At 43.9% G+C, this 14,988-nt stretch overlaps 1 protein-coding gene across 1 annotated transcript in view; it reads right to left on the bottom strand.

Annotated features, from left to right (window-relative positions):
• syn2b (synapsin IIb) overlaps positions 1 to 14,988 on the bottom strand; it is a 433,604-nt gene that overhangs the window by 147,331 nt on the left and 271,285 nt on the right. Inside the window, exon 4 of the mRNA XM_078543448.1 lies at positions 1,151 to 1,307. Within this exon, the coding sequence (XP_078399574.1) occupies positions 1,151 to 1,307 (157 nt within the window). The remainder of the gene's footprint in view (positions 1 to 1,150; positions 1,308 to 14,988) is intronic.

Genomic DNA, 14,988 nt, shown 5'->3' with positions numbered 1-14,988 from the left:
GTTCAAGTGCATTAGAATACATTCTACAGTGGGCAAAGTGCTCTTCTGCATGCAAAAGTATTGTGAAACTGATATTAGAGCACCAGGTCTCTAAGACACATTGAGTTAATTTATATGGCTGTGCAATAGAATCCCATTTTGAATGCTTGTCTGAGCTCCAAACCCCATTAATGTACTTAATTCATCAAGTCTTGTTTCCCTATGAAGAGAACTGTGAGCTTTGCTTGCTTGAGAGGTCTATTCATTCCTAAGAGGAGCAATTTTTTAAATGGAGTTTGAATGGATTACTATTTATTTATTTCACAAGCATTTCAAAGACTTCCCAGTGTTATTATAGTGCTCATAAGCTCTGCCATAGTGGATAGTGGGCAAGTGTTTATGGAGAATGCATGAGGGTATGGAAAGGGCATGGGGTTCAAGGAGATAGCATGGATGGGGAGTGAGGGGTGAGAACTAATTTTATTTTTATTCTTTCGTGGGAATGAGGTGTCGCTGGCTAGGCCAGCATCTATTGCCCATCCCCAATTTCCCTTGTTCAAAGGGGTGTTTAAGAGTCAACCACATTGCTCTGGGTCTGGAATCACACGTAAGCCAGACCAGGTAAGAACTGCAGATTTCCTTCCCTAAAATAAAATCAGCAATGGTTTCGTGGTCATCATCAGACTTCTAATTTCAGGTTTTTTTTATTGAATTCAATTTTCATCATCTGCATGGTGGGATTCAAACCCAGGTGCCCAGAGCATTACTCTGGGTCTCTGGAATACTAGTCCAGTGACAATACCGCTATGCCACCACCTCCTTAACAGTCATGAATAGAACTGGGCCGATGTCCCTGTGAATGCAAGAGGGCCTATTAAACTGCTGGCCTTGGTATCTGTCCGCCATTGTTCCCATCCCGGGTCTGCTTCTGGAGGTGGCAGCCCCAATTCCAGCCCGACCTCAACTACCCAGGGAGGAAACTTGTGCATGTGAGTTCATTCAGAACTCAGGGATGCGATGTCGGGAAGTGGCCTGACTCGCAATGCCTGAGCCTATCATGAAAATCTGGCCCACGACGTGCCTTGTCATGATGATGATATTTCCTCTTGAATTCATTCAGATGAGTTATGAAGAATACAATGAATTAGTTCTCCCATCATTCTGAACTTACCACCCATGGCTTGTCACAAAAGTTGTAGATGGATTCTAATGAGTTCACACTTGGAAGGCCACCATACTGAAGTCCTATAATAATATTCCGGAAATCCTCATTTTCTGCCATGCTATAGGGATGTTGCCTCACAACGATAAAGTCAGGTTTGAATGATCTGTTGATAAAACCACAAAATATATCTGTGTTAAGCATTTTGACAAAAAACAATGATTTGCCCTTCCAAAGTTGTACATGTTGACAATTGAAATCCACCCCGTCCCCCAGCCTCTACCCCATCTACCTCTCGGGCACTATTTCAAAGAAGAGCAGGGGAGTTATCCGTGGTATCCTGGCCAATATTTATCCTTCAATCAACATCATTCGAACAGACTCCCTGGTCATTACCACATTGCTCTTTGTGGGAACTGGCTGTATGCAAATGGTTTTCCTGTTTCCTGCATTGCAACATTGATTACACTTCAAAAAGTGCTTCATTGGCTGTAATGCACTTTGGGTGGCCTGTGGTCATGAAAGGCACTCTATAAATGCAAGTCTTTCCTTTCTGTAAAAGCAACCATCAGAAACATGAAACCATATGAAACATTTTCCCCAAAAGGTGTGAAAAATGTACCACAGTTACCGCAGTAACTTTGTAAGAAATTAACATTGGAAAATTTAGTTTTGAAAATGCGTTGAAGTTTGGAAACCACACACACTTCACATGCTTCAAATTATGCAGTTGAAAGGAACTCACTTGTGTGGGTTTGGTTGTACTTTTAAGTGTAATACAAAATTGTTTTCAGCCCCACCAATGAGCAGTTTTTAGTGACATAGTTTATGACTCAAACATAAGAACATGAGACATAAGAGCATGAGTAGGCCATACGATCTTTCGAGTCAGCTCCGCCATTCAAAAAGGTTATGACTGAACTGCTACATCAATTCAACTTTCCTTCCCCATCCCCCTATCTCTTGATTCCCTTTGTGCTCAGAAAAATAACAATCTCAGTTTTGAACACATGCATCAATTGAACATCAACAGCTTTCTGAGGTAGAGAATTCCACAGATTCACAGCCCTTTGAGTGAAGAATTTCTCCTCATCTCAGTGCTAATCTTATTTTATATTCATTCATGGGATGTTGACTGCACTGGCAAGGCCAGCATTTATTGCTCATCCCTGATTTTGGTCTTAGTCATTATGGCACAGAAGGAAGCCATTGGGTCCTTACTAGCTCTCTGTAGAGCAATTCAGTCAGTCCCCATTCCTTCCAGCTGTCTGTAGCTACAACATCAGAGACTGGAAATCCTTTAGCCAGGGCAAACAGCTTCTCAGCATCCAGTCTGTCAAACCCCTTAATAATTTTATACATTTGATGAGGTTATCACTTATTGTCTTAACTCCAAAGAATATAGACCATTCTATTGACTGGTGCAGACTTGATGGGCCAAAGGGCCTTTTTCTGTGCTGTATACCTCTATGACTCTGTTCAGTCTCTCCTCATTGGCCAGCTCTTAGTTCATAGAGAATTATCTTTTTTTCCCCCTTATTCATTCACAGGGTATGAGCATCACTGGAAAGACCAGCATTTGTTGTCCATCCCTAATTGCTGTTGAAACTGAATAGCTTGCCAGGTAATTCAGAGTCAGTCACATTGCTCTGGGTCTGGATTAACATGCAGGCTAGACCAGGTAAGGACAGCAGATTTCCTTCCCTAAGAGGCTGTAGTGAACCAGATGGGTTTTTATGACAATCATCATTGTCACTTACTGAGGCTAGTTTTTATATTCTGGATTTATTAATTTGAGTTGAAATTCCACTAACTGTCATGGATGGGGAATTAAACCCATGTCCCCATAGACATTAGCCTCTAAGATTACTAGTCCAGTAGCATTACCAGTATGCCACCATCTCCCCCCAATTAAATGAATCTTTGTTGCAACCTCTCTAAGGCAAGTATAGCCTTCCTTAGGTGAGGAGACAAACATTGTGCACTGTACTTCAAGTGTAGTCTCCCCAAAGATCTATATAATTGTTCAAGATGTTCTTACTCTTATACTCCAACCTCTTTGCAATAAAGGCTAACTTTCTGTTATGGATAGGAGGGGGTTTAACTTAGACAACCCTGATTTCTCCTCTCACTGCCTGTCTGTAAACAGAAAGGTGTTTTTTTGATTTTTGATTTCCCCCTCAATAGGCAGTGGCATCTTTCTCAATCCCTCAGTATTGGTGTGGTCCAATTTGTCATTAATAACTCCACAGCAAACTTGGGATAAGATAAACTTAGAGGGTTAGTTTATTTTACACACATTCAAAATGCAAGAAGAGGGTTCATAACGCTGACCCCCTACATCCCTTTTTGCGTTGGTACAGTAAAAGAGGGATAAAGAAAAGAAAGAAGTATAGAGAAAAGACCACAGAGAAAATAAGAATTATTGTTTCATGTGAGTCCAGGGTCCAGCATCAAAAATCCAACGGTCTATTCTTTCGCAGAGGTCAGCAGGCTGAAACTGATGCTGGATAATCCAGTTTTCCATTAGAGATGACTTCCGCGATGAGATGGGCATGCAGAGGGGAATTGGTCTTGTGGGCAATGGTGCACAAGTTCAGAAATTCCATTAGAAACAGTGTAGATGGGGGCCAGGCATTCAAACCTGGACAGAGTCCTTTTTCAGAGCTGCTGCTTGGCTGATGGAAAATGGCAGACTGAGCTTTGCAGCTCCTCACCGATATATTACAGGTTCCACCAGATTGCTGAGGGACAGTGGGGATGGGGGGTGGGGGTGGTCAAGTGACTTCCATCTCTCCAGTTTGGCTTTGACAAAGGATGCAGATTCCTTAGTCTGGATTCTTGAGATTGTTAATGTTTCAACTATTAAGAATTTCAAAAGAGTTTTGTCCTAGTAGACTGACAGACTCCGTTGGCCAGCCCTGGCTTAAGAAATGTAAAAGGCCTCTCATAATTCCCTTGGAAGTTGGTCTTCTGCAGTTCACTGGGTTATTATTGTCTCTTCAGAGGCAATAAGGTGGCAGCCTCTCTGAATGCCAGAAAGTTCCTGTTGTGTGAATCATGGCAGCCATGGCTTCAGTCATTTTAAAGTCTTGGTCCAGTTTTTAAAATTTTATAAATTAGCCATGATGATATATACATTTTATAAAAATATAGAGTGAGCTCTGAGCCCCCTGACATCCCTCGCTGACTCGAGGGGAAAAAAAATTCTATTTTTTTTTTAAATGTGGTCTTAAGAAGGAAGAATAGGAAGTGAAGAAGTATACATGCATTCTCTCATTCATACTGGCATGTCAGACACACAACTAGCAGGGGCAGTGGCAGTTCCCAGTGCATTTCCTTTCTTTGAGGTTTAAATCTGGGTTAATGCATCAACAAAGACATTGCCCAGTCCTGGAATTTGGAAGGTTTAGGTGACTTGGGAGGGTTCGGAAAGTCATCTTTATGGAGGAGTCTATTTAGGGCTAGAGTTCTGAATTTCCTCTGTTGGGGAACAGGCAGAAGCAAAGCCACTGGTTTCAGAACTCTGTCTGACAACTGTTGATTAAATATCCTGAAAGGGGTCTGGGATTTTTTGCAGGGTGATTAGCCCTCAGGGAATGAGTAATGGCCAAGCTGCTCTGGGTGATCCACGGGGGAATGCTGGGCCTCTCACTCTTGGGTGCCCAGGCCCTTGGATCAGAGGGCTGAGCTGCTCTTGTCCCGCTTAGCTCCTGCCTGTCCACTTTGGTAACCTGTGGGTTCAGCTGTTCAGACCCAGGGACTGTGGTTAGACTGATTGCCAGGAGATTGGGGTATTTGAAAGGGACTTTTTCTTCTTTGGGGGATTCTGGTTCAGGGGCCGGCTCGGTTGCTACCGCAACAGGAGAGTTCCAGCTTCTATTGTTAGGTGCTTTGGGTTGACATGGCAACAGCTGGGCCAGCCTTTCTGAGCCTGGAGGAAAGGAAGATGGCCTTATGGCAGGGGCCTCTCCCGCATCCACACCAGGTAGGGCTACAGTGCTGTAGCCTGGTGGGTTGTTATGGATCATTTTAACTGCAGAGGGCAACCTTGTCCGGTCACCTTGCAATTCTGCATTAAGGTCGATGAGCATGTGGTCCAAACTGGTTGGTTGGGGGGGTTAGACGTTGTGTCTTTGGGATACTACTGCCCTCTGGTGCAGCTTTTGATGTACCTCCTGGTAGCTTTTCAACTAAGTGAGGCATCACTCTCACTCTTTCTGGGCCAGTTTGAGAACTTTCCTTGTCCACATTTAAATTCGCCATAAAGCTACTGGCCACACCAATCAATAGCTTCCTAGCTGGGGCCCTTGGCTTTGGATGGGCACTCTCCTAACTTGTTCCATGTCCCCTGCAACACTTCTGTCCTCAACTTGAGGTGTGACTCCAGCTGCATTCCTGTGTGGCTTTTCGATTGGGTGAGGCATCTCACTCCCTATTTACTCGTCGATTTGGGGACCCTCTTCGTCCCTATCTAACGTCGGAAAGAAGGTTTCTGCTAGTCATACTTCAGGCAAGCCCTTACTCTTTTCCTTTCCGAGCTTAGTAACTTTCCTTGCTTCAGGCTGTTTGGCTACATGGGGCATCTCCCTCACTATTTCTTTCCCTACCCTTGGACTTCTGTGTTCCCTATTTAACTCTGGGATACTCTGTGTATCTATTTTGGATTCCAGAGGCCTTTCCCAGATATTTTTTAACTTTACTGGCCTGGCTTCAGCCTTGCTACATTCGAGCAGCCCTCGCTCAAGGTTCATGGGTGCTATTTCACTCTTTTGGGCCTCTGGACCTCCCCCAGCTTTCTGTTCACCTGCAGATTTCTACTGGTTGGCTTTGGCCTATTCTTTCGCTGTCTAACACTTTGCTGTCAGCCAAATCGTTCCCAAGGAGGAAATCGATTCCTGCTCCTGGTAGTTCAGGGACAATTCCCCCTGTAACAGGGCCTGAAGCAAGGTTACACTCTAGGTGGACCTTATAGAGAGGGTACAAACACAGATCCCCCTCCCACTCCACTGATCAGGGCTCTGGCTATCACGGAGGACAGGGGGTAGGTTTAGATTTCCCTCTAACATTAAGGATTGAGTGCCCCCTGTGTCCCAGAGCAGTACAATGGACTTGCTCACATTCTGGGACAGGTAGGGAGACACTGTTCCTCAAAGGACAAAATTCCGGAAACTCTCTGGGAATTTGTCTGGCTCAGATACACATAATGCCATTCCCTCCAAAGGGTAAGTCTCTGTAGCAAGAGGCTCTGCCTGCTCTGCTGCTCCACCCATTGGGGTGTCCTTCAGGAGACTACTCATGGGAAGCCCAATAGGCTAACAGGCTTCCCATGCAATCTCCAGCACTCAGGCCTGGAATGGCCTATTATATTGCAATGAGAACACACCGGCCTCTGGGGGTTCCCCTTTCAGGCTGCGGTGGTGGGGTGGGGGGGGGGGGGGGTGGGGGGGCGCTCCTCGCACCCTCCTCTGGGCTTTCTTTTCTGGGTGTGGGCCCTCTCCTATCTAGATAGCTCTGCTCATCTTTCCAATGCTCATGGGAATGGTTTGGAAAGGGTCTGCCTGAGTTTCCAGCTCTCTGCTGTGACTGCTGCATCCCTGGCTGTGAAGATTCCCTGCTCCTCCATGTGCATTCGCAGATTGGAGGGTAGGCAATTTTTGAATTCCTCCAACATGCCAACTAACGGAACCCCTCATAGCTGCGTGGGATTCTTAGGGACCTTACCCATTGGTCCAACACGATTTGCTTCAGCCGTTGAAACTCGCTGTAGGTTTGTGTGGACTTCTTACAAGCGTTCCGAAATTGCTGGTGACATGCCTCTGGGACTAACTCGTAGGCACTTAGGATGGTGGCCTTAATCTGCTCATAATTCAGGGCAGCACGGAGTAGACCTCTTGGGCTCTCCCTGACAGCTGCCTTTGAATTAAAAATGTCCAGATCTCTGATGGCCATTTCAGCTGCCCTGCTATTTTCTCAAAGGTGGCAAAATGATTCCACATCACTTTCTTCGAATTTGGGAATAAGCCTCGCATACTTGAAGGCTTCAGAGAGTGGTTCTGGAGTAGGGAAACAGGGGGTGCTACCAGAGAGAGAGAGAGATTCTCCCTGCAGCTTCCTATTGTCTGGTCTCTCTCTCTCCTTTTGAGCTGCTAAGCCCATTTCTAATTTTCAGAACTGGAATTCTCTTTCTCTTTCTTGTTCCCTCTCCTGAGCCTCTCTTTCTCTTTCTTGTTCCCTTGTTTGTGCTTTTCTTTTCCTCTCTTTAAATTCTAGTTGCAACCTGAGCTTTTCCAACTCAAAATTGGCAAGGGCAGGGGATTCTGAGTCCTGGTTGAGCTCAACATCTAACTGCTCTACCGGTAATGTAAGATCCAAATGTTCCACCAACATCTGGATTAACTTCTTTTCATTTTACTGTGCAATTTTAACTGTACCTCCCTAGCTACAGCTTTCAGTTGCTCTGTGCTAAGGGCCACCACAGTGTCATATTCAAATTTCCAAGCTGGACAAACATCTGGGAACCAAAAGTTGCCATTTTCTTAGTGTTAGGGAAAAGGAATTTGCTGTGGTAAGTTACTTGTGTTTTAAAATTCATTCCAGTCACTGAGTTTTTTTCCTTTGTCTTCCATTTGACTGTTTTATCAGATTTGGCTTGTCCCTTAACTTGGGGCAGAATTTTCCCCCCGTTGGGGGGAAGTTTAAGAGCAGGGCTTCCGATCAGTACCCCCGATTGGGGGCGCGCCGCCATTTTACTTTGGCAGGCCAATTAAGGCCCGCCCAGCATGACGTCTGCATGGAAGTGCTGTGCGCTCCCTGTGCGGGCTGGGGGATGGAGGGGTGGATTCCCTGAGCCCAGAGTGCGCTCTTCCACGCATACACATGAAAGAGCGCACTCATCTCCCTGAGGCTTAATGCTGCCTCAGGCAAATCGGCTCCACAGTAAAAAATCTGAAAAAAAAAATTCCCTGACACGTCCCCTCATGTGACACTGTCACATGATTTGGACATGTCCATCACTTTTAAATACAGTTTAATTACATTTTTTAAAACCTACATGAAACCTCATCCCGCCCGTGGATGAGGTTTCACGCTTTTTCCAATGCCTGCCAGGGCTCCCGGCCTGCCCGCCAACCTTAAGGTTGGACGGGCAGGTCCATTAATTACTTTAATGACTCTGTCAATGGCCTCAATTGGCCGTTGACAGGTCGGTGGGCACACAGCTGATTCTGCTGAGCCCCCGCCTACCTGAAAATTTAAATGGGGTGGGGTGACATTGGGAGTTCCGCCCGATGTCATCCCGCATCATTTTACGTGTCGGCGAGCGGGCCCCGCCCCCCCGCTCGCCGACTGGGAAATCCTGGCCTTGGACTCTGGTCAAATTCAAACGGGCTATCCCAGACTTGATTTCCCAATTTCTGTTTTGGACAGGAGGAGATTTAACTTAGACAGCCCTGATTTCTTCTCTGACTGCCCATCTGTAAACAGAAAGGTATGTTTTGATTTTTTGATTTCCCCCTTTATAAGCGGTGGCATATTTCCCAACCCCTCTACTTTGGTGTGATCAAATTTTCTAATACTAACCCCACAGCAAACTCAAGGTAAAATTAACTTGGAGGGTTAATTTATTTTACACGCACTCAAAATACAGGAAGAGGGTTGCAACACCTCCCCCCTCTGTGTCCCTTTTTGCATTTGTACAGTAAAAGAGGGGTATAAAAAGAAAGGGGTACAGGGAAAAGACCAAAGAAAAAATAATAATTATTGTTTCATGTGAGTCCAGAGTCCCGAATCAAAGGTCCAATGGTTTATTCCTTCACAGGAATCAGCAGGCTGAAACTGATCCTGGGTAATCCAGTTTTCCAGCAGAGATGACTTTCACAATGACATGGGTATGCAGAGCTGAGTTGGTCTTGCAGGCAATGGTGCACAAGCTCAGAAGTTCCAGTAGAAACAGTGTAGATGGGGTCCAGGCATTCAGACCTGGACAGAGTCCTTTTTCAGAGCTGCTGCTTGGTTGATGGAAGATGGCAGACTGAGTTTTGCAGTTCCTCAAGGATATATTACAGGTTCCACCAGCTTGGTGGGGGTCTGGCTCCCAGCTCTTCATTTTGGCTTTCACAAAGGATGCATATTCCTTAGTCTGGATTCCTGAGATTGTCAGTGTTTCAACCATAAGGATTTCAAAAGAGATTTCAGGGTCCTTTGCCCTAGCAGATTGGTCAATTGAATTTTAAAAAAATGCTTTCCCCTTGTTTCTAGTGGATAATTTTACACTTTCACACAATATACTCCATTTGCCACTTACTGACCCAATCTATCCCTTTTCAGCCTCTTTGCATTCTCCTCAGAGCTTACTTTCCCACTTAGTTTTGTATCATCAGCAAACTTGGATACATTACACTTGGTCTACTTTAGTTATATAGGGTGGGATCTCCCGGTCCCGCCCACCACAGGACCGGAAATTCCCGCCCAAAGTCAACGGAGCTTTTGCTGGTCTGTCAAATTTTCCAATCCACCCGCCATGATTCCCATGGTGAGCAGGACCAGAAAATCCCACCCATAGATTTTAAACAGCCGAGAACCAATCAATGATCCTTGGGCCACTCTGCTAGTGACACCCTGCCACCCTACAAATGAACTGTTTATTCCTCATCTCTGTTTTCTGACCATTAACCAATTCTCAATAAATGCTAATATATTACTCATTGTCTCATGATCCCTAATCTTGCGTAATAACTTATTGTGTGGCATTTATTGAATCCCTTCTGAAAATCCAAATATGCTACATCTACTGGTTCCCCCTGCTAGTTACACCCAGAGAAAACTTAAATAGATTTGTCAAACATGATTTCCTTTTCATAAAACTGTGTCAACTCTGTTTAATCATATTGTGATTTCCCAAGTGCCCAGTTACCAGACCCCCAATAATAGATTCTAGCATTTTTCATCCTACTGATGTCAGGTTAACTGGCTTATATTTTCACATTTTCGCTCTCCCTCCTTCTTTTGATTTATTCTTCTATGTATTAGAAAAACTTGATATTGTTAATGTGTCACTAAAGCTAAAAAGGCATAAAAATAGAGTGCCCTGTATGTATACTGTATACTATATAAAAGAAACTGTCAGGTTCCAGTATATTATGATCTTTGAGTTAATACTTTATATTTTTAAAAACTGCAAAAAAGGCCGCAAAAGATGGATGCCCAAAAGTCACCTGACTCCTTTTGTGGATTGAAACCACTCCCCTAAGTCAAGGGGAAAGAAAAGGAACCTTCCAGACTGATGTTGTATCAATGCCTTTCCTGAAATTAATTCAAAAGGATGATTTCAAATTGAATGGGTCATTCGAACACCAATACACTGGTTGTCTCAAACTCTCAAGGAATAGCACAGCACTTATTGGCCATAAAATGGTAGGTGTCCTTTTAAATGGTGAGTGGCCCTTTAAGTATACTTGAACTCAACATCAACACTGTTAATTCCCAAATAGCTGATCACCGTTAGGAGAGGGCATTAGTTGAAACAAAAAACTACTGCGGATGCTGGAAATCCAAAACAAAAACAGAATTACCTGGAAAAACTCAGCAGGTCTGGCAGCATCGGCGGAGACCTGCTGAGTTTTTCCAGGTAATTCTGTTTTTGCATTAGTTGAAACGTTAGCTGACAAAATGCTGCACAGCCTCTTTAATGATCACTAGAAGGCATTTTAAGTGGCAAACAACAGTTTAACAAGCCTCTGAGTGTTTCTAACTCTAGCCTCAACTCTTTTACCAATATGGCAACTTGCATTAAACTTGGGCTAATCAACACACCATTTGTTATAGAAAAAGGACTTTGAACTTGTACAAGTCACGTGATGTGAAGCCATTTTGTTGTCTACTTTAAAATTTCAGCAAGAAGCTGTTTGGGGAGGGAGTTTCACTGAAAACCATTGAACCAGCTACAAACCATCCAAGTAGCCAAGGTAATGAACAGCAATTCCTTAAAAGTGGGAGAAGGACTCTCTCCAACCTGTTCCAACTTTGAGTTAACCTGAGAACCAACCTCCCGGAAATGCGGCTACAAGCAGTCTTGCAGCTTGCTGAGAATCCTCTGCTTTACAAGACCTTCATTTAAACTAAAGCATCAACTTCATCTAAGAAACTACAGTCCTGCCATGAAAGAGACTGAGATAATTATAAATTTTAACCGCATTGTTTTACTTTCATCTGTATCTAATCTTTGTGTGTGTGACAGTGTGTGAGACATCACGTTTTAAATGTCCAGGATAAGTGGGTGATAAATAATCTTTACTTTAAGACTCACAAAAAAGCTTGCTGCTGGAATCATTTAACTGGGACAATCACTTTGAGAGTAAGAACACATCTCTTACTTACAAACATATTGATCATGGGCAATAAAAAGGAACACATAAATTTTGTCCTTGGCAAAATCATTAGATATATCAGTAAACATGCACTGTTTAACTAACCATTTTTTTTGCTACTTTGAATAAACTCTTGCCATTTTCAGAGTGAAGTTTGAAAGGGTTCTTTTGGCCAAAGTGTGAAAACAGGCACTAAATAGCTGCGGTGCTGATAAGACTAGGCTGACTGAATTAACACATAAATATTGTCCTAATTGCTGATTAGCATAATTTGGACTTGTGTGGAGGGGCTAAACATACAAGTCCAGGTTTAGCACTGCTGATTTGACACAATTTTTGAGGAGCAGTATTTCTGGGCTTCTCACACCCACTTCCACTGAAGGGGTGAAGTGCTCTGTCTGGCACACAGCAGCAGGCTTCAGGATGGCCCAGGGACTGAGGGAGACGGTGCACAGTTTCTCAGATATGGCACTGGAGGTCCTGGTGGAGGAGGCTGGGAGGAGGAGGGATGTTCTGTATTTGTGGGGTGAAGGACAGCACCTAGATCTTCTGTTTCTCTCACTTGCAGCAGCTGGTGCTGCTCTGCTTTGCCTCATTTCCTCCTCCTATTCCTCATCAAGACCCAAGAGGGGTGCCCTAGCAGGATGTCCATGCCCAAGGACTCTTGTTTTCCTGGAGACTCCTTTCAGATGTCCAATAAGGCGGAATAGCACAGCACTTATTGGCCATAAAATGGTAGGTGTCCTTTTAAGTGGTGAGTGGCCCTTTAAGTATACTTGAACTCAACATCAACACTGTTAATTCCCAAATAGCTGATCACTGTTAGGAGAGGGCGTTAGTTGAAACGTTAGCTGACAAAATGCTGCACAGCCTCTTTAATGATCACTAGAAGGCATTTTAAGTGGCAAACAACAGTTTAACAAGTCTCTGAGTGTTTCTAACTCTAGCCTCAACTCTTTTACCAATATGGCAACTTGCATTAAACTTGGGCTAAACTGGCATTTCAGCTTAGGTCCCATCTTGGCTGCCTCTTTACCTCTTCAGTGTCAACTGGTGAAAATCATCACCAAATTTCTGCTTGCTCATGTAGCATTTCGTTTTTTGGGCTGGCCAGGTGGACCAGGACTGGGTTGTTTCCTCGTCATCTACTTTCCTATGGCAACTAAAGGAAGTCAATGCTGCTGAAATGTTTGCAATAATTAAAATAAAGCAGGCCAGAGCAAGCACTGAACAGGAAGATCAAACCCATATGCAATACAATTTGAGGACATTCCAAAATATGAGTTAAGCGGCAAGTGAAACTAAACACGATGCAGATTGATATCACCAGACTTTCTCCAGAGAATGTTTAATTTGAATAATGGTCAAGTTGGAAAAATGAATTGGAAATGCTATCACATGCAAGCTGTTTGTGGTGACAGTATTGATTAACTGCATAGGTGATAAAACAGAGGATATTTTTGCATCACTCAACCTGACAGGCATGAAATAAAAAGCAATACACCATGAAGGGAAAGGTCAAACGCACTTTCACCATGACTAAATTACCAGCGCTCAAAGCTGATCCATCAGGAGCACCACGAGGGGCAGCATCCATAAGTTCACAAAAAAACAGACATGCAAGAAAGTGTACAATTTCAAACAGAAAAATTGTGATAAATTGGGCAAGTGCAATAAAAAGGACTTCAATTTATATAGCGCCTGTCATGACCTCAGGATGTCTCAAAGGGCTTCAAGGCCAATGAAATACATTTGAAGTGTTGTAATGTAGGAAATGTGGCAGCCAATCTGCTCACAGTAAGCTCCCACAAACAGCCATATGAAAATTACCAGATAATCTGTTTTTTTGATGTTGATTGAGGAATAAATATTGGTCAGAATACCATGGATACCTCCCCTGCTCTTCTTTGAAATTGTGCCATGGGGTCTATTACGTCCTCCTTATGTCTGTCTGAAAGACGGCACCTAAGATAATGTAGCCCTCCCTCAGTATTGCACTGGAAGGTTAGCATTGACCTTTTGTGTTCAAACCCTGGGGTGGGAGATGAACCTGCAATCTTTGAATACAGAGGCAAGATTGCTACCAACTGAACCACAGTCTGACACCATAAGTTGAATTTTGACTCTCAGACCCACTCATGGCGGAGGAAGCCAGCAGCGCCTCAGGAAACCAAAGGTTTGAGCAGCACATTTATCAGTGGCTTTTTAATCCAGCCACTGCATTTTCATCTGACTTTTGGGTTTCCCGACCAATTAGAGTGAGCTGATGTGATGACAACCTGTATCAGTCTGTTTCAGCTCCAATGCTGAAAGGGATTCTGCAAGAGTCTGAATGGTAGCATTCTGGTAGTAGCAAAATTGAAACAACAAATGGACAAATAGAGGGTGAATACACAAAGGCTGCACCATGGTTCTCAAATGTGTCCTTGGACATCATGCTGTGGGCTGTAAGGTCCCACAGGGAAGTCCTGTTCCCCATGCATGGGAGGAAGAAGGAATTTAGATATAACACAGTCATAAGGTGTCCAACATTCAGTCATGTAGACTGTCGCCAGCTGGTGAAATATGATCTGCACAGTGATTGCTTAGAACTTTCTCACCTTGTCAGTTCTAATTTATGCCTTTCCCCTCTCACAGTGTCACAAGCATCCATGAGTAGCTGTCGCCGGAGGAGGATGAAAACTCCTCAGAGGTTGTCACTTACTCTGAGAAAGCACCATCACAAAACTCATGTAAATCCTCCACCAGCTCAGATATGCACACTGCAGCCACCAAGAGAAGTAGTTAGGTTATCACATAGTGAAGCACATCTCACAAGTGAGCAGGGACAGGTGATTGAGATAGGTGCAGCAGCAGGGAGTCCACATCGGTGGGTGCACATGCCTCCCAGCTCTGCACAGCTGGATACAGATGCTTTGGGCATCATGGACGAAGGGGTGAATCCTGAAGCAGCAGCAGAAAGTGTGTGAGCCTCTGTCAACATTTTCAGAGCCACTGCACATGACTGGAGAGAGATTAGAGGAGTCCATCTCTACCATGGGTGACATACTGTCTCAGACATTTGTGCTGATGCCTGCATCCATGGTAAGAGTGACTACCTGCATGGTGTATCAGACACTCAATATGAATATCAATAAAATGTACCCAAAAAAAAGTCCCATTGGCTGAAATTGTTATGGCGTGCAAGAAACACAAACCCACCAATCACTTTGTCCAGTCCCAGCTTTATAATTGAATGCGTTGTGTGCATTTAACCCCTTGTGTGCTAAATTTAACTTACAGCAACACATCGATATAAATGATGCCAAAATTCTTCCTTATGTCAAGTAGTCAAAATCTCAAAACATGCAAACTTAGCATTACCTGGTCACTACTTTTTGTTTCACTTCTACCTCTTTCAACTTTTGTGACACTTCTGCTTATGGCCCTATCAAAATAATAAAAGCACTTTAACATTAAGTTAACATTGAAGCTAAAGAA

This window comes from Cetorhinus maximus, chromosome 6 (assembly GCF_964194155.1).
Source record: "Cetorhinus maximus chromosome 6, sCetMax3.hap1.1, whole genome shotgun sequence".
NCBI classification, from domain to species: domain Eukaryota; kingdom Metazoa; phylum Chordata; class Chondrichthyes; order Lamniformes; family Cetorhinidae; genus Cetorhinus; species Cetorhinus maximus.
The sequence above is the reverse complement of the archived record's forward strand: the minus strand, read 5'-3'. Positions and strand labels throughout refer to the sequence as shown.